The sequence below is a fragment of the Alternaria metachromatica genome (assembly GCF_023757995.1).
Source record: "Alternaria metachromatica strain BMP 0045 chromosome Unknown scaffold_13, whole genome shotgun sequence".
Classification (NCBI taxonomy): Eukaryota; Fungi; Ascomycota; class Dothideomycetes; order Pleosporales; family Pleosporaceae; genus Alternaria; species Alternaria metachromatica.
The window spans coordinates 21,210-43,668 of record NW_026055504.1 but is presented as its reverse complement, the minus strand read 5'-3'; the positions used below and the strand labels follow the sequence as shown (position 1 = coordinate 43,668).

Sequence of the window (22,459 nt, the reverse complement as noted above, 5' to 3'; positions counted from 1 at the left end):
CCCAGAAAGCGTTATTGGCAAAGTTAAGTAACGGAGTCGCAACATATGGCACAAAAAAAGTGTGCGTGTTCTAGATTTTAAGGATCTAAACAACGTCATGACTTCAAGGGTCAGGGCGAAGGGTAAGGAAGGCGATACCCCACCATGTAGCGTACCTAGGTATACGTACCGACTCCATCCCCACTTCCATTGTCATTACCAAGCAACGAGGTAAGACTTCCGACTCCCGCCATCGCCAACACGATCAATTCGCACATCGTACTGTACAGCTCTTCCTTAGACCCACAGTCCACACCCGGTACTCGTCTGCAAGCTAGCATGGTCGCGATGGGAGGTGGTCCAGATTTACCGTCTCGAAATGCATCGAAAGAGAAGGAGCTTGTGCTATGCGCATTGCACTGGCCTCAAGAGCTATGCGAGCGTGGCTTGAAAGTTCTCAGAGAAGCTTTTGACGATGTGGAAGTGAAGTACTTCCAAGTCAAGTGGGACAGTGGCAAGTCGGAGATGGACGCACCTGAAGGTTAGTTGGCAGTAGACACACACACACTTCCACAGTATTGGTTGTTTTGAAGAAGACGTCGAAACCGAGATGACGGGCCCGCGCGTTACCAGTCGTCCAACAAGCACAACCCATCTGCAGCTGCAGAGCTTCCATGCTTCCCGCGATTACACCCGTTACACAACGTGGCTAATATCATCCCAGACGACATCAAGCGCGCAACCTATATTGCGACGCTATCCTGGCTCCCGGAATCCGCATCGTCCATTCCAAACACCAAGCTCATCCAATTCTTCTCTGCAGGCACAAACCACGTTTCCAGCCACCCAATCTACACTGACTCTAAGATCCCGCTATGCTCTGCCAATGGCGTTCATGGCCCGCAGATTGCCGAATGGGTCATCATGATGAATTTGGTGCACAGTCATAGCTACACTAAGCTTTATGACAACCAAAAGAACAGGGTTTGGGACCAGAAGGTGGGGTTAAGTGTTAGTGATCGGGTGGGAAAGAGAGTGGGTATATTGGGGTACGGTAGCATTGGTCGACAAGGTATGTGTAATCAACTTCGAAGAGACGGAGAGACGCAACTTTTGCTAGCATACTTGCTGCATATGAGAGCTATGCTAATCCACGGCAGTCGCTCACGTAGCAAAGGCCATGGGCATGGACGTGATAGCCTACACAGCCTCACCACGCAAAACCCCAGAGTCCAAGCACGACAACGGGTACATCGTCCCTGGAACTGGTGATCCCGATGGCAGTATTCCCAGCGCGTGGTACAGCGGAACTAGCAAAGAAGATGTGCACGAGTTCTTGAAGCAGGAAATTGACCTATTAGTGGTTGCTGTACCGCTAACGTGAGTAACCTGCCCACGTCATGTACTGAGAGACGGATCGATCATTTTTCACTAACGCATGAACTAGAAAAGCGACAACGCATCTCCTCTCTACCGAGGAATTCGAGCTCCTGCACAAGTCCAATCCAAAGGGCACCTACATCGCGAACATCGCGCGGGGGCAAATCATCGACCAGAAGGCTCTCATCACTGCTCTGGAGAAGGAACATATCAGTGGTGCTGCCCTTGACGTTACTGACCCTGAACCACTGCCTAAGGATGATCCGCTGTGGGATGCACCAAATGTGCTGATCACACCGCACTGCAGTGGAGCGTCAGATGCATACGCCGACCGCGCGTTCCAGTTGTTGGTCGAGAACATAAAGCGGAATCGAAGCAATGGCAAATTGATCAACGAGGTGAACCGCGAGAGAGGCTATTGAGCCAGCACAACTTCCTAGATCATAGCTCCGTAGAACATTCAACTCGATTTGATAAATCGATATAGGGTATCATAGACGCCCTGTGTAGACTCCAAGTAATAGACCATATGCCTAGTCGTACAAGACTCTCCTACTTTTGTTACAACACAGCCCGGCAAGAGAAACGAGAGATCCGCGTAAACACCAAAACGTCCGTGTATCACCGCCTGAACAGCCCAGAGATCATGCCGCCAGCCAGATTCCTCGCGAGACCCGAACCGTACATGGCGTTTGAGGCGAAGCCCGTCGCTTGGCTGAACTTGTCGCATCGGGAGAAGGCGAGGGTATTCGTGATGGTAAGGACGAGCGCGATAACTGAGACCAAAACGTTAGCACATGTCTCTTTCTGAATCACCTCGAAAGAGAAGGTCACCACATACCAACCAGCGTCAACCAAATAAACTCCAAGCTGACGAGCGCGACAATCGCCAGCAGCACCCACAAAACAGGCTGCGCATACAGCGCGAGCCAAAAGAAGCGCTTATCCGTCGCATTGATCTGGCGCCCCGTTTCCGGATCCAGACTCTCAAACACCCAGCGCCCGTCTCCCGTGTTGGCGTCGACTTCATTCCACCAGCGGAGGCCGACGAGGCGACGGCCAGCAATGTTCTTGAGGTAGTAGAAGTCCATTGCGAGGAGCAGGATGGTGATGATGAAGATCATGACGAAGTTTGCGGTGAGGAGGCGGAGGCCGAGGAGGTAGACTAGTAGGGAGGCTGGGGGAGAGGGTTAGCTGTGAAGGTATTATACTGGGGATGTATGCCTGTGGTGCTGGTAGCTTGCAGGTTGGGATAACATACAGATGCGAAAGGCGAGGAAGGTAAGCAGCGTGATGGGATGACTGCTTAGTCTCCAGCTCAGCGAACCAGGCGCCGGCTCTTGTTGTGCGTTCTCCATGGTTTCTGGTGCCGTCGGGGTGTGCGTGGTGCTGGGGAAAACAGTCCGAGACGTGTGAAGATCAGCTTCACGTGGCTTTCTCAGGGACGCGTCGGCGATCGGCGTTTGGGGGGAGCTTTGGTGGAGCTGCGACTTCCCCGCACGTCATAGGCTAGCGAGAGTGTCCGAGGTGTGTAACGGCTATATGACTTTCTGCCATTGAGGTTTGTATACTTCTGTGCTCGAGGCAGATATCTCGGAGGAAGTAATTCAGTCCGTTCCGAAGCAGCATGGTGGCGCCAATTATACGGAGGGCGTGCATGTACGGTATACCATCACCATTCCATCCACTTACCATACAAGCAGTTTCACCAGTACCATACTGACACCCCCCACAGTACCCTCCTCCTCCAAGCGCATGCTCGAAAAGTCCTTCGCCATGACCGCCGACAACGTAACCTACGACCTTGAAGACAGCGTCGCCCCGCACATGAAGCCCGAAGCGCGCTCCAACCTCCGCTCCATCCTCAACAAGCCCCGACCCGCCGGCATAAAAGAGATGTGCGTAAGGATAAACAGCGTAGACACAGGCCTCGCGCTGGATGACCTGACGGAAGTGCTCAAAGGCGAGCACCTCGATGCCATCATGCTGCCCAAGTGCGAAAGCGCTGCAGACCTGCATTTCGTCACGGACGTGATACGGCATCTCTCGCCCGACCGCCATCCTAGTGCAGGGACACAAGGGAAGAGGGAGCCTGTGCGCATAATAGCGCTGATAGAGAGCGCAAAGGCGATCCAGAATCTGAGTGAGATTTGCGCTGCTTCGCCGTATATTTCGGGGCTTGTTTTTGCGGCAGAGGACTTTGCAAAGGATATGAGTCTCACACGTACACCCTCGCTCATGGAGTTTTTGTATGCAAGGAGTGCGATTGCGACGGCGGCGAGGGCTGCCAGACTTCCTAGTACTATTGACTTGGTATGTACGAGCTACAAGGGCGAGCAGGGCCTCAAGACACTGGAGGAAGAGTGTTTGAATGGCAAAGGGCTGGGGTTTAACGGCAAGCAATGCATACACCCGAGTCAAGTCGCCGTGTGTCATAAAGCGTTCAGCCCTGGGGAGAAGGAACTCGAGTGGGCGACAAGGGTAGTCATAGCGGATGAGAAGGCGAGCAAAGCTGGACGAGGGGCCTGGACATTGGATGGCAAGATGATCGATGCGCCGGTCGTGAAGAAGGCGCATGCGATATTGAGACATGCTGGGATATGTGAGATGGATGTAAGCGCTGTCAAGGAGACATGGAAGGGACAGGAGCCTGAGTAGCTGCTAATGCATGTTGGCATCTTCATATTGTTCTCCTACATGATGACCGTGAGAGGACCGTATGGCTCTGATCTATACCGTAATCATGACACTGGCGTTCTTGTACCAGCTCAGCAAGGGGTTGTCACCATTCTTCGTCGTTGTCTCCGCAATGTCTGCTCTGCCGGCCATGAAATCTTCGTGTAGGTATGTTCGTGCGAAGCGTCCGGTTATCGACGTGTACATTGGTTCCATGACTTCGAAGTCAGTGGGGAAGAGTATGTCAAAGTAGCCTTGGTGCACCTGGGATGTATTAGTGGCTGCCTTGTAACAAAACAGGAATGAACTCACAAGAGGTGTCGAGACGGGAATCATCTGCCTCTTATACCTCGTTTGCACAACAGGCGCATTGATACCCTCGACCGCATCGCCCAGCTTGTGGAAGTCGCTGCTAATCAACTTGTGGTTTGGAAACTTCTCGTACAGCATGTAGAAGAACTGCATCAGCCGCGTAGGGATGTACTCCGGCATGCTCATATTAGAGCGGAACGGTACCAAGCTCTTCAGGTTGTTCATGAGTCGCGAGCCTTGCAGCGGATGTGGGTATGTGGTACAGGCAGCGTGTCTGCGCTCGAGGAATTGGGTAACGAGGGGGTCTATGGTGCGCGAGTAGTATTCGAAGAGCTCTCCACGAGGATCTATGACGACGTGGGATTGATATGGGAGGCCTGTTTCGAAGTCGTACTTTAGGGCATCGTGCGCGAAGTTGTCGAAGACTTCCAATGCGAGGAAGTAGCAGGGTGAGGAGACGTATATGTTCCAGTCAAAAACACTGCGATTTATGATTTCCACTTTGTCAGAGTGACCTCGCGCATATGCTGAGTGTCCTAGACCCTTCTGTTGCAGGTCGGCCAGTTGACTGGAAATTTCGATGATCTTGAACTTGGTGCGCTCGTACACGTCTGGGTGCACATCCCGTATGAAGTCGAGAATGTTCAACATCATTGTACCGTTACCCGCGCCCATTTCGTATATGTTCAAATCATGGTATGGGTAGAAATTGTACTTGTAGTCCTCGACGAGATAGCGCGCGATTGCTTCTCCGTAGTAGGGCGAGAAGAGTTCGGTCGGCGTATGCCAGAGCTGGCGTAGGTCATTCGGTTCTTGGTAATCGAGATCGTCTTCGAAGGCAGTATAGCGGTGCCGCAGCTGCTGGAAGAACTCGTGCTCAGAGCCCATGGAGTTGAAGTCGAATGGATCGCCCGGAGAGAAGATGACGACTTGCTTGGAGAAGTAGCCGTAATTGGGGTTGTACAAGCTGTCTTTGAATCCATCAGTATAGTACTACACCACAGGCAAGATTCCCAACCTTCTATAAAGTCGCGCAACAACATCTTGACTCTGCGCGGTCTTTCTCTCCTACTCCGCAGCATGTCCGCTGTGACCATTGGGTATCTCTCAAACTCTTCCGTCCTCTCGTGCGGAAATGCATTCTTCCTCGGCGTCCATCTGCTCTCGCGCTTCGTTTCTCCCTCACCCAACCGTGTGGCCTTGCCTCGTCTTTGGTGGTGTGGTATGCGGGCGCCTGCGAGCGCTGGTCGAGCTCCGCGGGCAAGACATTGCGACGCTCGATGCGAGAACAGCTGGCGGAAGAGTTGCGTGGCGAGCGGCGAGTCCATTGGCGCCAGGGACAACTGTCACGAATGCGTTGCGACAGCAGTGGTGGCTGTGGTCTTCCGCGCGAATGCACGTGGTGAGCTTTGCGGGCAGCCGCGCCAAGACGGGGATACCACCAACTCCGATCGCGTCAACTCTGCAAACTGCACGCCACAACTCCTGTACTTTCCAAAATGTCGGATCGCTCCAAGTATTATTTCTTGGGCGCTTTCCTGTTGGGGATTGCTCTGACGACTGCATACAATAAGAAAAGGTTGATAGAAGGGACTGATGACGCAAATCAGCTTCTCACACAGCAGCAAAAATGGCTATCGCAACTCGCAAAAATTAATGATCTGGAAACGTTGAAAAAGAGCTTACTAGAATTCGGTGGTGGACACGGCGCAGTCAGCATCAAGGAAGGCATCGAAGGATGCATAGGCGACACGCCCCTCATCAAAATCAAGTCACTTTCGGAATTCACGGGATGTGACATACTTGCGAAAGCTGAGGTAGAGAACGTACATGAATTTGGCTCAACGTTAGCTAACGTGAGCAACAGTTTCTCAACGGAGCCGGCAACAGTCCAAAAGACAGAGTCGCTCTAAGCATCATCGAGATGGTAAGAGAAGACTCTACTCCGCCTCCCGTTTATATCATTTATGTTTGCTGATTCTCATACCAGGCTGAAGAGAAGGGTCTTTTGATCCCACATTCTGGTGACACCATCTACGAAGGCACTGTGGGGAGCACTGGCATATCATTAGCCGCTATCTGCAGAGCAAGAGGCTACAAAGCACACATGTACGTCGTCATCTGACTCAGAGGTGTGTTGGCTGACAAGCGAAGCTGCATGCCAAACGACATGGCAATCGAGAAGTCAGATCTCCTGCTGAAGCTTGGTGCTGAAGTAGAAAGAGTGCGCCCGGCGCCTATCGTGGATCAGAAACAATTTGTCAACCTCGCACGATCGCGAGCAGAAGAGCACACTGCAAGTTTCGAAAAGCCGGGGAGAGGACTGTTCGCCGATCAGTTCGAAACGGAAGCCAACTGGCGCGCACACTACACTGGCACGGGACCTGAGATCTATGAGCAAACTGGGCGTCGTGTGGATGCTTTCGTTAGCGGCGCTGGCACCGGAGGAACTATCTCTGGAGTAGCGTTGTTCCTGAAGTCCAAATTACCCGACATCAGGGTCGTCCTTGCGGATCCCCCTGGCAGCGGCTTGTTCAACCGCGTCAAGTACGGTGTTATGTTCGATCCCAAGGAAAGAGAAGGAACGCGGCGGCGACACCAAGTGGACACGATCGTTGAAGGGATCGGCATCAATAGAGTGACTCACAACTTCGACGTTGGTAGGGAGCTGATCGACGATGCCATCAGGGTTAACGACGACCAAGCAATTTCCATGGCGCGCTGGTTGGTTGAGCACGATGGAATCTTTGTTGGAAGCTCTAGTGCTGTAAACTGTAAGTTGTGAAGCGTTCAACAGCAGACGGCACTGACTTATTGAAGGCGTCGCTGCCACGAAACTTGCAAAGACACTTGGCCCTGGGCATCGCATCGTCACCATTTTATGCGACAGGTAAGACAATGTCTCAAGACTCCGAGGATGTACTGACTCCTTCACAGTGGAGCAAGGCACTTGAGCAAGTTCTGGAAAAATACCGAGCCAGTTGGTGGCGCTGAGAACGATGTGTCTCTCCAAGCCATTCTCGACGCTTGAGGCCTCCTTCCATTAACGCTATCTGCCTTCAGATACCTGACGCATCCAAGGCCTTCATTTCCATTATCTAACCCCACCCACAGTTTTCGAAAACGAAGAGGTTGACAAATTCACCGCTGGTCGTGTCTGAAACGGAGCTGTACAGCGGCGTTCAGATCGTGAAAGATTTGCCAACGCATCACAATGTCAGCCAACACGCCACCGCATCCTTAACAAGGGTGATCAGCCCCCGCCTTCATCAAGCACTACCATCACTACCATGGATGCGCAACATTGTGCAGTAGCAGCCTTCCATCATCCACACGGAGACAATGGACACGTGACAGAAGAAAGACAAAGGTTCTACTCTTCACGAGATACTGGGAGTCAGAAGAGCAAGTCTTGAGCGGCGGTGTCTTAACAAAGAGCAAAGCTCCAACAAAACCCATTCTTCCGACAGCCGCCACGCCCGTTCGTGTCGCCTTTATATACTACGGCGACCCCTCAACCCTGCATGCTACACACTCCCGGCTGGTTCATACCAAATATCGTCGCACACGTCCTCCCGCAGCAAACTTTCTTCATTCAGCAAGCCCTTGCCCGACCAGAATCTCTTTAGCAAACGAACATATGCCTAACCGACGCATGAGCGATACAAACGGAATCAACAAAGCAATAAGTCCTACATCGAGCATTGTGCAAAGGCGAATAGCAAGAAAGATGTCACCATGGAACCGCAACCTAGCCCTCGCAAATAAAATCGCCGAAATGCGCCTCACCATCGCTCCCATAGTGCACGTGGAGACAGGGATACCAGCACCTGAGTTCCCCTCTACAATGCTCGATCTTTTCCTCCTCACCGAAGCGCAACTCGACGCGCTAGCCGCCTACTATTCCCAAACACATTCAACAGACCTCACAAACCAATATCCCCAGACAATGAACTGGCAACAACCCTTCTTAGACGCCAGCGATACCTTACCCGAAAATTGTAAACTAGGTGAGCTGGAACGGTTAAAGATCAAGATGAGGATGTTTGCGAGGTTCATTGGTATGAGGGGTGCAGATACGCCGCGGTGGGAGTATGATCGTCAGATTGAGATCTTGAGGAATAAGATCCAGAGGAGGATTATGGATGAGGAGGAGAAGGTGCTAAGGAAGTTTTATCAAGGTCCTATTAGTAGGCCATGAGGGCTTCGAAGGGTGTCGGGCGTGCCGGTCATGCGTGAGGATGAAGGGAGGTTGCAGCTTTGTTAGAGCGTTGCCATGACGAGCTTCGTACATGGCAGCAATGTATCCTCTTGATTTTACCTTCCCGTACCCCAAAATAAGTGGTCATATTGCAGCAATACGTGGACAGGGTATTAGATGTGTGTGATTCTGGTAGTACCGAATTATCAACCGTGGGTTCGCAAACCGCAAAACCATTCCGCATACCTCACACAATCGTATAAAATACTTCCAACACCCAACTTAAGACTCCTCAGCTCCTACATTCAACATACCATCCACGCCACCATGAAGCTCAGCATCAACATCCTCCGCCTAGCCCTATGCGCCGCCGCCGCCGCCACCGCCTCCGTCCACCTATCCGAATCCCAGCTGCGTCAAAACCCCGACACAATCCCTCTCGCAGATCTCGAACCCACAACACCCCTCAAACAAGTAAGTCAAGAACACTAAATCCCCCCCCCTGCATGAAAAAATCGCCTAACAAAACCTAGTGCTACAACTACTGCATGGACACGCTCAAGTACAAGGCTCGCCGAGGTGGAAAAGGGGATTGGAATTACATCCGCTGCTTGAAGGCATGCAAAGAAGATCCGAACGTGAGTGGGACTAGGATAAACGTCTGAGCGATTCCGTCGGTGGGGTTGTGGACTTGGGTGTGCTGACGATGGTGTAGTATGCTGAGCAGCCTACTGAGACGTGGCGGGCGATGTTTGTGCTGCAGGCGAAGGACTGTGAGCGCGTGGCGGATGAGTTTATGAAGGAGCGTCCGCGGGATGTTATGGATCTGCCGGAGCATTTGAAGCGTTTGGGGTGTTGAGAGGGGCGTGGTTTGCGTTGCGATCGAATGGTTTGGTGTACTGAGGTGCATGCATACTGTAGTCTTCTAACGAGGCGTTCAGCGGCTTTAATAATCGAATACGTTCACCCACCCACCAGAGTGCAAGGACGATGACGAGCGTACAACCAACCACAGAGGTGTCTAAGCCCAGAACACTCACTCTACTCCATACATTTTTCTTCTCTGGCACATGGTCATTGTCTGATCGCTGATTTAAGACGCGCGTCTTCGAGATGTTGAGCGTTTTGATGATGGCTCATTGGATAGGGTTTGGAGTTCAATGGATCAAGGCATCACTCAAGGGTTCAGGGACTATACCCCCTCAACGGTCTCCGCAATGAAGCGATCTCACACTGGCACTTCAAAAGGGTCCAAATCTATTTAACTAGCCAGCCAGCCGCGAACTTTTAAAATTCATCTCCCTCAACATGAAGCTCCTCACCAATATCCTGGGTGTTGTCTCGTGCACTGCTATTGCAGTCACTGCACAGGCACCCGACCCACAGCAAACTTCCGACATTGAAATTACGAAAGCCCAGCCCAGTGGCCCCGTATCCGAAAGCAAAGCCGGTACCGATGTATGATTTGAGAGTAGATCTCAGCAGCATATGAAGTCTGACGACACGTAGTGTGCGAAGAAATGCGTTAGCCCTCTCTCCCAAGAAACCGAGGCCGAGTGGAATATCGCGATGTTTTGCTTGGAAAGATGCGAACTCGATAAAGAAGCAGCGGTATACCTCGGATATGATGATATGCTCAGGAAACTTGCTACGCCGTTGAGTGCAGTAAGTTCCAAATCTTACTCTTGCCAGAATGCGTCCCTGGAAAACTTACTTATTCAACTCAGACACCCAACTCCTATGGCAGAGAGGCTTATGGCAAAGATGGCCAGGGATTCGAGCTGGTAAGTTCGCAGCAAGGATTGCGTTTATGCCGGTGCTGGAAGAGATGTACTGACCGGATGACAGCACCGAGAATTCCTTGATGCGGACAGTCTTTTGGCGTTTGAGGAAAAGCTCGAGAAGACGGCCTGGTTCGATGAGTCAGACTCAAACAACCAATACAGACACGTATTGGAAGATATCGAGAACCTGAACAGGCAGTTCACTCTTTGTACGACAGATGAGGCAGAAGGACTGGGAAGAAAGGGGAACTCCGAAGAAGATGTCAAGCGAACGGCCGCGCTGGGTGATGGACCGTTTGAGTCCCTGCCAGCAAACGAAGGCACTGACGCTCCATCGTACGGAGATATCCTTGATAGGGACAGTGATTCGCCGTCTGCGGACGAGGACGAGGACGAGGATGCGGAATAGGCGGAATTTCTGAGCAGCAATTGGGAACATGCCAAGTCGATCAGTGCCTTGTGGGATACTAGGAGGTACGTGGTGGAAGTCCCGGCAGAGACGGGTGTCTCATCAGAGGGTTCCAAGCGATATTGGGTGCATACGTATGACGGTCGGAAATACGGGCCGTACGACATCAAAGTTGAAGCAGAGTCTGGACTTCAGGCGCCGGCCCGTCGCCAGCTCTACGCGTAAAATGCCAAAGAGCCTTCTTGTGGTTCATCTCGCGTTGATGGAGGGATGAAGTAGGGTAGAGCGGCTTCTCCAGATCATTTGTAGTACCTCGGGGGTGGTGATACTGTCCAGAGCAACGATAGCTGAACCTACATCTCCTCCTGGATCGTGCAATGTACCCCCATGCATGTGAGGCTGTGTATACCAACGGCAAACCTTGGAGGCTGCTGATGAAGAGCCGCAGCCGAATTGACCACCTCACGCTAGCCCTCCGGTAGAACTATACCTCTTCCGTCCAAGCACCAAACTGCCAACGGCCCGGGAGATCGACAGAGCATCGGCAAAGCTTCGCTCGCGTTCGCCCATCACTCACCCAGCACGTCGCCAATATTGCTATTTCCCCGCTCACGATGCGCCCGAGTCCCCGGGTTCTCTCACGCCACCACCGACCATCGTGAAAATGCCACCACGCGCGCGTCCCCGTCACCGACCCTTGACCATCGCGACCATCTGCGGTACCGCGTCGCTCATCCTACCCACCGTCACGCTCATCCGCCTCTACACCATCGCGGCGCTACCCGTACACTCGCTCATCTACGCCGGCTTCATCAGCGGAGTGACGTTCCTCTTCTATGGCTACGATAAGATGCAGGCGCGGAATCTGGAGTGGAGGGTCAAAGAAGTGACGTTGCATACACTGGCGATAGTCGGAGGGTGGCCGGGAGCATTGGCGGGCATGCACTATTTCCAGCATAAGACGAGGAAGGTGAGGTTTCAGGCTGTGTTCTGGGGGATTGTTCTGGGCTGGGAGGGGGTCGCGTGGCTGGTGTGGAGTGGTGGGGTACAACTTGGATGATGAGGAATTGGAACAAGTCTTTCAAGACGACGGGGAAAAGATTTCATTAGGGATATGGGAGGCCGTTATGAGAGCCATGACGGTCGTGAGAGTACGGCGCAAACCTGCCGGGACGGTACACAAGGAGAAGGCTACCGTGAGAGGAGCCACAAAGGAACCACCAAACGCCTACCGAGGGTATGTCCAACATTCGCCTTCTGCTGTCGTGTCGCTACTCCGCTTTCTTCCGGACGTCTCTCTGAATCGTCTCCTTGGATACGATAACCCATCCCCGAAGGCATTCGAGCAATGCCCTCAGACACGCCTTCACCACCTCCTAGTGGAACCGGTCCGAGATCTTCTTCGATACGTCCTTGGTCTGATCCCAGACTTGGGTCGCCGCTCGGACTGTACAAAAGAAGAGGCATTAGCGACCGGTGAGCGGAGATGTGAGTCTATCAGCGCTTTCACCAGCTTGCTCTCCAATGGGATTCTGCATGGCGCCGCCCGCGAGGTTGCTGATTCCCTGCTTGAGGTTCTTGACGTCTTCTTGGTCGGAGGTGGGGATTTTGTTGATTTGGTCTGCGAGGTGTTAGTGTTTGCGGCATGGTGTTTGTGAGTATGGAAAGACTCACCCTTGGCCATGTAGGACATCTTGTTCTCGCCCATGGTCTGGAGGGCTTGCTTCTCCATCTTGCGCTTCATCTCCGGGGAGATACCGAAGAAGTAGAAGTAGCCGGCGGCCAAGGCGATCAAGCCAGCGAGGATGGTGAAGATGCCGATAGCCATAGTGGAGACTGTGCGGTTGCTCGTTTGTGTGTGAGAGTTTGTGAGGAAATTGGTGTGTAGTGCTGCTACAGAGGAGATTTGGCAGAATAAAGAAGTGATGTGCGTGGTATGGTGGGTGTTTGTCGATCAAGGCCCAGATTATGTAGACGGGAGGGCATGACGTAGGAATTCCACATGCAAACCTGCGCGCGTTGCGACTGCGGGACCAAACGAGCGGTTCCTTCTTGGCATGAACTGGGCCCTACCTGCTGTGGCGCGTGCATTCTGAGAGCATTGAAATGGTCGCGTCTCCAAGCTATAGTAGAGTCATACTGCGAATGCAACTGTGCATTGTCTAGCGGCCGTTGGTGTCGGCATACTAGAGCAGACCATTAGGGAATATACGAAAAGTACGGCCTCTTTCGTACCAGAAGAGAGATTAACTGTTCGGCTCTTAAGGATATGATTAAGAAGCTGCGAGCAGAGAGATGTCTATGCTTCGCGAGTCAAGATGACAGTCCCTGTTGAGCCTGCCCGACGCGTGTATACTGCAACAGAACGTGTACGCAATGTCCGCCCACTCATCTGATAGTACGTGGTAGCATCGACCTGTTCAATTGAGCCTGACAAATATGGCATGGAGAAAGCGTTGAGGGCTGCTGCTAGGTTTTGAGCCATCCGCTGGCGCTGCGCCTCAAAGGCTCAAACCCTGGAGGCCGCGAGGCGGACACGAACATCGAATGCGCCTGCCCCACAGCCAGGCTAGGTACTACTCCAGCAAGCCTTCCAAGACGCTCGACCTTTGTTGCTGACCCGGTCCAATTCCGTGCCTCCTTTTCACGACTTTCCTTTGCAGCCTTGCCCTTTGCTCCTAAGACAGCATTGCTACCTAACTGTTGTTTCTTACCCCTCACCCACCCCACCACCAGCTGAACGCGCCTGATAGGCACCCCAAATCTCACCCTCAGCCTGAGACGACGCTCGCGGCAGTCGTATAACTGCTTACCAGCTCGCCCATCATGAGTTGTACTTCCCTCCCTGCGGTGCGCATTGCCATATCCAGGACTGACTGCTGGTCTAGTGACAAACATGCTCAACAAGCTGCACGGCCAGCCCGACAGCTATGATCGCAAGTCTGTACCCTGCTGCCCTGCGCCCCGACGTGTACTGAACATGCCATTCACAGATCACGATACCGCTTCGGAAAGACACTCGGCGCCGGAACCTACGGTATCGTCAGAGAAGCTGACTGCCCCGAGGGCAAGGTCGCTGTCAAGATCATCTTGAAGAAGAATGTGCGCGGCAACGAGCAGATGGTGTACGATGAGTTGGAGATGCTGCAGCGCATGAAGCACCCTCACATTGTCAAGTTCCACGATTGGTTCGAGTCAAGGGTACGCGCGATACGGGTCCCTTCTGTGGGACTGTGGAGCTGACACCTGCCAGGACAAGTACTACATTGTAACCCAATTGGCGACGGGTGGAGAGCTCTTCGATCGCATTTGCGAGAAGGGCAAGTTCACAGAAAAGGACGCCGCTGAGACAATCCGACAAGTACTCGATGCAGTCAACTACCTCCACAAGAACAATGTCGTTCACAGAGGTATATTCTCCGCCTCGGATCGGATGCGACTACAGCAGCTAATTCCGAATAGATCTCAAGCCAGAGAACCTGTTGTACCTCACACGCGACGCGAACTCCTCCCTCGTACTTGCGGATTTCGGTATCGCCAAGATGCTCGACTCGAAGAGCGAAGTCCTGACCACCATGGCTGGCTCATTCGGATACGCTGCTCCTGAGGTCATGCTCAAGAAGGGTCACGGAAAGCCCGTTGACATGTGGTCCATGGGCGTCATCACATACACACTGCTGTGCGGATACTCGCCGTTCCGGTCAGAGAACCTTGCGGACCTGATTGAGGAATGCAAGAACGGTCGCGTCATCTTCCACGAGCGCTACTGGAAGGAAGTGAGCCCGGAGGCCAAGGAGTTCATCAAGAAGCTGCTAGAGCCCAACCCAGACAAGCGACCAACCAGTGAAGTACGATGAAGCAGTCAGGGTCTGTTGGAATGCACTAACAATACTAGGCTGCCCTCAAACACGTGTGGCTCAGCGGAAGCACTGCTACCGACCACAACTTGGTGCCAGAGATCAAGGCGTACGCGGCAAAGGCCCGTCTCAAGCGCGGCATCGAGCTCGTCAAGCTTGCCAACCGCATCGAAGCGCTCAAGATGCAAGAAGACGAGGAAGAGGATGTACCAGGCGAGGCAGACGTGCCCGCCAACGCGCGCGAGGCTGCCGGCGAGGCCATTGCATCGCATTCCGAGGACAAGAGTCTGGCAACCAAGGAGAATGCAGACACAGGCAAGGGACCTGGACGCCTAAGCAGAATCGCAAAGGGCGCAATCTTCCGGGAAGTTGTGCTAGCCAAGGTGCGCGAGATGAAGGAAGCGGAGGCGCGAGCAGAGTTCGAGAAGAAGGCGTCGGAGCCGGTGCAGAAGTGAGAGAAGTTCTGGACGACTTTCCTTGTTTCTGGCGTGATCCTACAAACATGTTGAGTTTGCTGCAGTATTAGCGGAGGTCTCGTTTCCCAAGTATACCCCTGGAAGATAGCGACCAGGCCCCACTACCTAGAAACAGTTGATTGGCTGAATTACATTGTTTGAAGCGTGATGCTGCAAGTCCAAGTGTTTACTATTTGCCGTGGCCATGGTGTGGTGGAGGACGCATCTGGTGATGCAAGCGGACCGTGCGCGGGGGCTTGGCAAAACTGGGAAGCCTAGATTGAACACTGCGGCGCGTCCACCGGGTTGACGACGGAACGCGCATTTCACTGCACCGCCGCCACGATCCCTACAAGCCTCGACTCGCTCGGCAAACCACTCAGTCCGACTACGCGATCACGAATCAACCGGAAATGGAGAGCGCGGCCAAGCGCAAAGCCGCGAGTGCTGCAGCAGGCGACCACGACGGGCGCCCTGCGAAGCGACAAAAAGGGACGGTACGTGCAGGCTGTGGTGGTGGGCGATGCATCGTCGGGCGTGTCCTGGAGATGGACGAGGCGTGATGGGCGCGTTGCGGGATGCTCCTTAGTCCAGCAGCGCGACACCTGGGGGGTTCGAGGACCAGGCCATCACCCCGTCGGCCCCTCATCAATCTCTCAACACCACGCGCGCGCCGGCGATGCACTCAGCCATGGCAGGAATTGGATCAGATAACAATGAGATCAATGCTGACAGGAGACCGCTTCCGTGCAGGCCGAGACGCCCAATTCGCGATCAGAGACGGTCGAGTCGACCACGACGGCAGGCTTGAAGTTCCTCGACAGCTTGAAGCAGGCCAAGGACAAGACGTACGTGACGCCCTCCTTACGCCTGTCGCACTGGCAGCTTCCATACTCCCCAGTGTGCCGACGTAGGAACCCCCACTGACAACTTGCAGCGGACGCCCCATCGCCGTCCACTTCCTCACTCTCCCCGACAAGGTATGTCCCCGTTGCGCTCCCTCTATACACCAGGTCCACTGACAATTGCATGCAGGCCGAGGTGCCCGACTACTACGAATTCACGAAACTGCCCGTTGCTATTGATACCATCGAGAACAAACTCAACAACGGCGAGTACACGTCCCTAGCTCAAGTCGAGAGCGACTGCAAACGACTGGTCAACAACGCAAAGGCCTTCAACGACAAGAACTCCGTCATATACCAAGATGCCGAGCGTCTACGCAAGACCGCTTCCAACTGGATGGTCAAGCACAATCCCGCCTACCGTGACGGCAACTATGTCGCAACAGCCACCCCGATCCCAGGCGAAGACAACTCCACCCCGTCGAAACCTTCCCCCCGCGTTACCTCGACCCCAAGAACCGCCCACGCACATACACCTGCCACGCAAGATACAGCCGACCGCCCTCGACGCGCGGCCGCCATCGCGGCGTCGGCTACACCAGCACCGTCAAAGTTGCGACAGTCGGCGTCTGCTGCGCTGGAAGAGGACGATGATAGTGCTGATTATGCAGGCAAGACATTCCAGCAGGCACAGGAGCAGATTGTGAGGGAGATCCTTGATTATGAAGAGTAAGTTGCGTGCTCCGTGCTCTAATACCAGCCAGCTAACGCCCTTCAGCCAAGGACTGCAGATATTCCTGCCCTTCCAGAACCTCCCGTCGCGCAGCTTGAAGGACTACTACCAGCTGATCAAAGACCCCATGTCGCTGGCCGCCATACAGAAGAAGGTTCGCGGAGTAGTGGGACGCGAGGCTCCGACAGGCCATACATTGTTCAAGAGCTGGGACGCTTTCGAAGAAGCCTTCAGTCTGATTTGGAAGAATGCCCGTATCTACAACGAAGATGGTAGCGACATCTACAACCTCTCGCTCGAGCTTGAAGTACGTATACTGTCTGCACGCTCTCATACCTGAGTACTGACCGGCGTAGGAAATCTTCAACAAGAAACTCGAAGAAGCCAGATCCAAAGTTAGCGAGCCAACGCAACCGAAGCTGAAGCTTAACATGTCCAGCGCCGCGGCGGCTCCAAAACAGCAGCTCAAGCTGAAGTTGAAGCCGAGCCCGGGATCAGACCGTAACACTCCAAGTGCTCGCGATTCTGCGACGCCTGGCGTCATTGTTGACAACGACGCCCTTCAGCGACAACAACGACATGTTCTCGATAGCGTGGGCAACCGATTATCTCAAGCCCCACCTGGGAAAGCCGCGACGCCAACAGCACCTGCCAATCCGTTCACTGGACCGAGAGGTGGTGCTTCGTCGATTGCGCCACTCTCTGCCGCCCAGAACAAAACTGCAGGATCCCCGCCCGCCGTCAACGGTGTCAAGCAAGACGTCCAATCCCCTGCCCTGAGTGCCATCAGGCCAGCCAGCACCGCACCGGACAGCCAGGCTGCCCGACTCAGCGTCCCAGCGCAGACTCCACATCCAAGCATGGCCCCTCCACAGAGTGTGTCTCGCCAGGCAAGCGGCAGTCCACATCCGAACGGTATTGGGCTGCAGAATGGAAATCACGTTCCCTCATTCCAAACGCCAACTTACTACGCGCCTCCACCAATAGCCCGCGTAGACAGTTTCAGAAAGGTGCCACTCAAGAGTAAGTGAAGCAATCCTGATTCAAGAGATCTTCCATTAACAAACGCAGGCGTCGACGAGGCACTAATACCCAAAATTACACTCAACACCCACCCAGCGCTTAACCCGTCGAAGCCATGGTCTACGAGCATCCTGGCGAACAAACAAAAAACCATGTACAGTGCCACGATGGTGGTCGCACCATCCAACTCTTACATCCAAGTTGTACCCAAGGTCCCTATCGCGCTTACAAGCCGGATGTACCGCCTCTTCGTCACCGTGAATGGCAATAAGACACTCGAAGCAAATCGTGTTCCTGTCACAGCAGGCATCAACGGCACAAGCCCAAGTCCCAGCTACGAGGGTGGCAAGAAGAAGGGCGAGCCACTGTTCGAAGCGAAACTCGTAGCTGGCGTCAATCGTATCGAGGTTGAGATCGTCGCGGAGAAGGAGCGCAAGGTTCAGCCCGAGAGTGGCACTGCAAAGAAAGAGGATGTCGAGATTGAAAAGTGTACAATCTTCCTACATTTACCTCGGCAACCGACGCATTAGGCATCCGACGACTTGGACAGGGCAGATCCTGGATACAAATGGTTGGACTCGCTCGCGTCATGGTTGGACGCTCATATTGTTTCTTGAACGCCTGGGGTATTGGCGTTTACCATTGCGGTGGGCATCAGCATCAGGATGACAGGAGTTACGGTGCTTGCTTGCTTGCTTGCTTTTATTTCTGGCGGTATACCTGAGATTGGAGCGTGTTGTCAAGCTGGGAGAATGGGAACGGGACAACAGAGGATTGAGACTATGGGGGAGGAAGCGCGATGTCAAATTCCGCGTTGTAAGAATAGGGCCTTGTCGATCGAGACGTGCACATCTATCTACTTAGTTTCTTTGAAACGAATCAAATATTTGAATTGTATAGTCTCTGCGCATGGGTTGGATGGTTGTGCGTGCAGTGCGTCGTCTCGCAACCTACATTGACCCCGCTGGTGACATGCACCTTCAGACCTCGTTCCTAGCCGAGCTGCACATCTCGGGAGCCAAGCAGCAGCTCAGGTTACTCCTTCGGGAAGAAGTCAAGGTTCGGTATGCAGTCAGGATATTCATGCAGCTGCAGCTTCGGAACTCCGCGCTTACCGTCCGAGGATACACGAACGGCGGGCGCAACATAAAAGGAACAGGAACTCGACATACATATAAAGACCCGACTAACAGCGTCTTTTTTCTCCCGCAATCTCAGATCGCAAGCATCCAAAGACTCACAATCATGACCCTCCCATCCCGAAACCCCTCACCAGCTCCCCAAGCTCGCCCCAAACCAGGCCTCCTCCTCGTACACCCCCGCCTCCACGACCCCATCCCAGCCAATGCCACCACTTTCCTCCGCTGGACCAAACTCCATTTCAGAGATATGCTCAATATACCCGACACGGGTTCCGGTCACGTCACACAAGACTTGCGGTTCGTTGCGCCGGAGGGCGATGATGGGTATACGCATGCGCACGACAAGAAAGAAGAAGAAGGAGAAGACAGCAAGGGCGCGATGCCTAAATACTTCTACACGTGCCTGATGGATGATATTACGTTTCTAAAGACGGAACCATACATGGGTGTCAGTCGAAGACTGAACCTGGAAAAGAGCAGGAAGTTGGAGGAGGGAGAGGTGGGCGTGGGGTTTCTGGAAGAAGAAGAGGAAGGGGAGGAGAAGATGGTGTTTGATATCGTGGACGCGGAATTTGCTGTGTACGAAGAAGTAGGGGGGTTGGGAAGGGAAGATGAGATGCCGTTTCAACGTCTACCAAAGCATCTCACTTCGCGAATGGGCGCAGCGCCGAAATCTGTGCTTGTTGCTGTGAATTTGGTTGTTCCATTTGTGCCGCGGGCTCTTCACGACTCTCTCCTTGCTCGCTTCAAGGCTGTTGTTCCGCCGGCTCTGAAGCCGTACTCGTCGTTGTATAAATGGGCGGGGGTGGAGGCGCAGCCGGAGGCTCATCCGTTGATTGGGAAGGATGGGAGGGGGGAGTGGATGGTGCTGCTTTTGTTGGTTGATGAGGAGGGGGAGACGTTGGTTAGGGGGCATGCTGTTATGTTGGTGGAAGGGTGGGTTGAGCAGGAGAGGGGCAAGGTGGGGACTGGGAGGATTGATTTTGGGGTTTGGGAGGGGGAGGTCTTTATGGGTTGATTGAGAAGGCCTTTGTTGTCTGGGTCACATTGGGTGCCCAGGTGGGCTGAGATGCTGATGGAGGATGTACCTAGGTAGGTATGCTTCACAAATTTCCAATGTGTGCGTTATGCCAAATGAATATGTAGAGTGCGCCTTTGACTCAGACTGCGGTCTGGCCCTTCGAGCAGATCATTGAGATGGTACTTTGGTATACGGTATCATTGCGATAGCTTTGATGTTACGTTATGCCAGATAATGACGCTTTGCAACATAGCTACCGGCTGTCTTCATTTAGTGTCGTAGATACCACAGACGGTCGATATACAAGGCGCGCAGGAGGTAGGACGTGAAATTTAGTTGTGTTGTGAGCCCGTGGATTCCTGAGCGTCGGTCATGAGGGGTGATATCACCCCGCATCAACGGAGCTACACACCGCCGTGAGCACAATCCCGATGCCTCCATCAATCTCCCTTTCCACACCCAACACTGAAGTCTGCCCAGGGTCCTGCAACATGTCGCCGATATCAGAATCTCATACAGCCTTGTCAAAGACAGAGAATGGAGTCTTTGATGTCACGCCAAAGACTCATTGGCAAAAGTCCGCGTTAGTCTCGTTATGCCCAGCGTCAAGGTATCACATACTGACACCAAGTAGCGTTGAGCGCAATGCGCTTCAATCGTCTCTACTGCGTCTACCCCGCGAACTGCGCGATCTCATATGGACCTTTACCTTTACGGGAACTGCAAAACCCGCTTGCAAGGTTTCCCGATACTCGCCATTCAGCGTCCTTACCGTATGCCGACAAATCTATACCGAAGCTATCAGTCTGGCGGGTCCATTCCTTACCTGGTCTTTCATCTGCCTGCGAGACTACGAATCCTTCTTTTGGGACATAATATATAGTGAAGGACCAAAGCACAAGATTCGCCTCGTACACTCCATACAGATTGGCGTCGATCCTTCGGATCTATACATGCTAGCCCAGATAGTAGATCCGGGGACTGACGATGATGTGGATGACGAAACGGGTGAATACCGTCCCACGCTCCGTGCTTTCGAGAATCTAACGCATGTGGATCTACTATTGTCCGCTACGGGGTTCTTTGCGGATTCTGATAACGAAGACGACGAGGAAGCTGAAGAGGTTGAGCCAACCCGGTATGAGAGCGAATATATCGAGGAATCCAGAGTCAACTTCACCAAAACTATGGAACGGAAGCTTCCTAGTGTGCGTGTAACGTACAAGGACTTCGATGACAGCTCGGCAATGAAAAGGTTCTGGACAACGCAAGATCCCAAGGAGTTGATTCTGCGGACGTCCTCTGGTCGGTGAGAACAACAAACGGCTTTGGAATCTTGACTCATCGCATAGAGTGTTTTCTCTTATGTCGGCTCCTTGGCGGAATGGAAACGGGCAAGACTAGCGAGGCATCGCAAAAGCAATGGCGGAATCCGCTTCCTCCCGCACATCGTGGCGTCGTGTTCATGACCGCGGGAAAGGTCTTGGGTGCGCGCTATCAGGAATGTGGTGGCGATTGGTCATGTTCGATTGCAGAGCTACCCAGACACAGTCTCGCCGACCTCGACAGAGTTGTCAGAAAGCCTAATTGGGGGTCTTCTCGAAAGATCTGGAACGCATCATAGGCATTCGTAGTGATTGATAGCACGTAGTCGACATGCATAGCAATGATGAGTACATCGTGAGATCTCACCTCAACAAACCATGACAAGCTATCGCTAGGGTACTTGGTACGCATCAATGACCTTCTTAAGCTCCAACCGAGGCTTCCGCTGGGTGATTCTTTACGTTAGTCGTGCGATAGAAACAAGCTTTCGGTTCTGGATGAGCGAAGACACGGCTGAGCGCTGAAAAGTTTGCAAATAACGTATGTGCGGGCAGGCCTGGAAAGGTATTCTAGTCTCGCGACGGCGTTCCTCTCAAGTTCTCGAGAGCAAAGGTCTGACATGTGAACAGACAGTAAACTCATTGTCATGATATCGTTCGTCCGCAAGTAGGCGAAGTATACGAAAACGGACTCCGACTGTTGCCTGCCACAGGGCCGAGGTAGAGCAACGCGGTAGAAACGACGGCTTACCAGGTCACCGGACACGACATTGCAGTAGCAGCGGGAGCCACAGCTGAGGCTCGTCGTATTTCCATGGGTCTAGCAGAGGCCAAGCTTTCGCGTCTTGCTGAGCGGACTTGGCAATCTGCAAGCCATTATTGAACGAGGCGATATTCTCGAACAGCATCGGTGAGACCAGAATGGAAAAGTGCCGCAGAAGTCCCATCTAGTCCTTCGCTACTGCACACTGACAGCCTCAGCTTATCGGACTTGAGAAAATGGCGGCGCCATTGTGAAGACAGCGAAGCAACACGATGGTAGCAGAGACGACGTGGAATTTTCCCATGCAGTGTCAACATTTGCATGCCACGAGTCTATTGGAAAGTTGACAGCGGTTTGTACGAAGGCGTGGAGAGACATCAGAGGCGATACTGCTGACAGGGGTCTGCTGGTGAACAGGGCCCCCGATTTAGTATCACCCTTCTCGCGTGTTCAAGTGCCGTCGCGGGGTGGTCTCGCAGGGGTAAGCGGATGGATGTCGAATTAGCGGGAATTTTCCCATGCTAGATATTTTCCGACGCTGTGTCATGGTCGAG

The 22,459-nt window shown here is 53.3% G+C and overlaps 13 protein-coding genes across 13 annotated transcripts; 10 read left to right on the top strand and 3 right to left on the bottom strand.

Moving 5' to 3' along the window:
• Nucleotides 1-318: 318 nt before the first annotated feature.
• Nucleotides 319-1,781, top strand: J4E83_006050 (uncharacterized protein; the record flags this gene model as incomplete). The annotated part of the gene is made up of 4 exons (XM_049332965.1): nucleotides 319-520; nucleotides 704-1,051; nucleotides 1,140-1,359; nucleotides 1,427-1,781. The coding sequence occupies 4 exons, from the start codon at nucleotides 319-321 to the stop codon at nucleotides 1,779-1,781; spliced, it is 1,125 nt and encodes a 374-aa protein (XP_049187655.1).
• Nucleotides 1,782-1,980: 199 nt separating this feature from the next.
• On the bottom strand, nucleotides 1,981-2,717 carry TVP23 (Golgi apparatus membrane protein tvp23; the record flags this gene model as incomplete). Its single annotated transcript, XM_049332964.1, has 3 exons — nucleotides 1,981-2,135; nucleotides 2,201-2,536; nucleotides 2,621-2,717. 3 exons carry the CDS (start codon nucleotides 2,715-2,717, stop codon nucleotides 1,981-1,983), a joined length of 588 nt encoding a protein of 195 aa, XP_049187654.1.
• Nucleotides 2,718-2,986: 269 nt separating this feature from the next.
• Nucleotides 2,987-4,017, top strand: J4E83_006048 (uncharacterized protein; the record flags this gene model as incomplete). The annotated part of the gene is made up of 2 exons (XM_049332963.1): nucleotides 2,987-3,023; nucleotides 3,095-4,017. 2 exons carry the CDS (start codon nucleotides 2,987-2,989, stop codon nucleotides 4,015-4,017), a joined length of 960 nt encoding a protein of 319 aa, XP_049187653.1.
• A 72-nt stretch (nucleotides 4,018-4,089) lies between these two features.
• Nucleotides 4,090-5,675, bottom strand: J4E83_006047 (uncharacterized protein; the record flags this gene model as incomplete). The annotated part of the gene is made up of 3 exons (XM_049332962.1): nucleotides 4,090-4,299; nucleotides 4,348-5,318; nucleotides 5,366-5,675. 3 exons carry the CDS (start codon nucleotides 5,673-5,675, stop codon nucleotides 4,090-4,092), a joined length of 1,491 nt encoding a protein of 496 aa, XP_049187652.1.
• A 171-nt stretch (nucleotides 5,676-5,846) lies between these two features.
• J4E83_006046 (uncharacterized protein) lies at nucleotides 5,847-7,378 on the top strand (the record flags this gene model as incomplete). Its single annotated transcript, XM_049332961.1, has 6 exons — nucleotides 5,847-6,164; nucleotides 6,215-6,274; nucleotides 6,338-6,456; nucleotides 6,502-7,121; nucleotides 7,168-7,237; nucleotides 7,285-7,378. The coding sequence occupies 6 exons, from the start codon at nucleotides 5,847-5,849 to the stop codon at nucleotides 7,376-7,378; spliced, it is 1,281 nt and encodes a 426-aa protein (XP_049187651.1).
• A 624-nt stretch (nucleotides 7,379-8,002) lies between these two features.
• Nucleotides 8,003-8,548, top strand: J4E83_006045 (uncharacterized protein; the record flags this gene model as incomplete). Its single annotated transcript, XM_049332960.1, has 1 exon — nucleotides 8,003-8,548. One exon carries the CDS (start codon nucleotides 8,003-8,005, stop codon nucleotides 8,546-8,548), a length of 546 nt encoding a protein of 181 aa, XP_049187650.1.
• Nucleotides 8,549-8,875: 327 nt separating this feature from the next.
• J4E83_006044 (uncharacterized protein) lies at nucleotides 8,876-9,213 on the top strand (the record flags this gene model as incomplete). Its single annotated transcript, XM_049332959.1, has 2 exons — nucleotides 8,876-9,022; nucleotides 9,082-9,213. 2 exons carry the CDS (start codon nucleotides 8,876-8,878, stop codon nucleotides 9,211-9,213), a joined length of 279 nt encoding a protein of 92 aa, XP_049187649.1.
• Nucleotides 9,214-9,856: 643 nt separating this feature from the next.
• Nucleotides 9,857-10,741, top strand: J4E83_006043 (uncharacterized protein; the record flags this gene model as incomplete). Its single annotated transcript, XM_049332958.1, has 4 exons — nucleotides 9,857-10,006; nucleotides 10,058-10,213; nucleotides 10,276-10,332; nucleotides 10,397-10,741. 4 exons carry the CDS (start codon nucleotides 9,857-9,859, stop codon nucleotides 10,739-10,741), a joined length of 708 nt encoding a protein of 235 aa, XP_049187648.1.
• A 664-nt stretch (nucleotides 10,742-11,405) lies between these two features.
• On the top strand, nucleotides 11,406-11,801 carry J4E83_006042 (uncharacterized protein; the record flags this gene model as incomplete). The annotated part of the gene is made up of 1 exon (XM_049332957.1): nucleotides 11,406-11,801. One exon carries the CDS (start codon nucleotides 11,406-11,408, stop codon nucleotides 11,799-11,801), a length of 396 nt encoding a protein of 131 aa, XP_049187647.1.
• A 406-nt stretch (nucleotides 11,802-12,207) lies between these two features.
• Nucleotides 12,208-12,569, bottom strand: J4E83_006041 (uncharacterized protein; the record flags this gene model as incomplete). The annotated part of the gene is made up of 2 exons (XM_049332956.1): nucleotides 12,208-12,362; nucleotides 12,416-12,569. 2 exons carry the CDS (start codon nucleotides 12,567-12,569, stop codon nucleotides 12,208-12,210), a joined length of 309 nt encoding a protein of 102 aa, XP_049187646.1.
• Nucleotides 12,570-13,567: 998 nt separating this feature from the next.
• Nucleotides 13,568-15,053, top strand: J4E83_006040 (uncharacterized protein; the record flags this gene model as incomplete). The annotated part of the gene is made up of 6 exons (XM_049332955.1): nucleotides 13,568-13,574; nucleotides 13,630-13,681; nucleotides 13,735-13,942; nucleotides 13,995-14,151; nucleotides 14,204-14,589; nucleotides 14,637-15,053. The coding sequence occupies 6 exons, from the start codon at nucleotides 13,568-13,570 to the stop codon at nucleotides 15,051-15,053; spliced, it is 1,227 nt and encodes a 408-aa protein (XP_049187645.1).
• A 413-nt stretch (nucleotides 15,054-15,466) lies between these two features.
• Nucleotides 15,467-18,184, top strand: J4E83_006039 (uncharacterized protein; the record flags this gene model as incomplete). Its single annotated transcript, XM_049332954.1, has 7 exons — nucleotides 15,467-15,550; nucleotides 15,807-15,901; nucleotides 15,991-16,033; nucleotides 16,089-16,627; nucleotides 16,677-16,938; nucleotides 16,988-17,654; nucleotides 17,703-18,184. The coding sequence occupies 7 exons, from the start codon at nucleotides 15,467-15,469 to the stop codon at nucleotides 18,182-18,184; spliced, it is 2,172 nt and encodes a 723-aa protein (XP_049187644.1).
• Nucleotides 18,185-20,308: 2,124 nt separating this feature from the next.
• J4E83_006038 (uncharacterized protein) lies at nucleotides 20,309-21,130 on the top strand (the record flags this gene model as incomplete). The annotated part of the gene is made up of 2 exons (XM_049332953.1): nucleotides 20,309-20,400; nucleotides 20,452-21,130. 2 exons carry the CDS (start codon nucleotides 20,309-20,311, stop codon nucleotides 21,128-21,130), a joined length of 771 nt encoding a protein of 256 aa, XP_049187643.1.
• Between the last annotated feature and the right edge of the window lie 1,329 nt (nucleotides 21,131-22,459).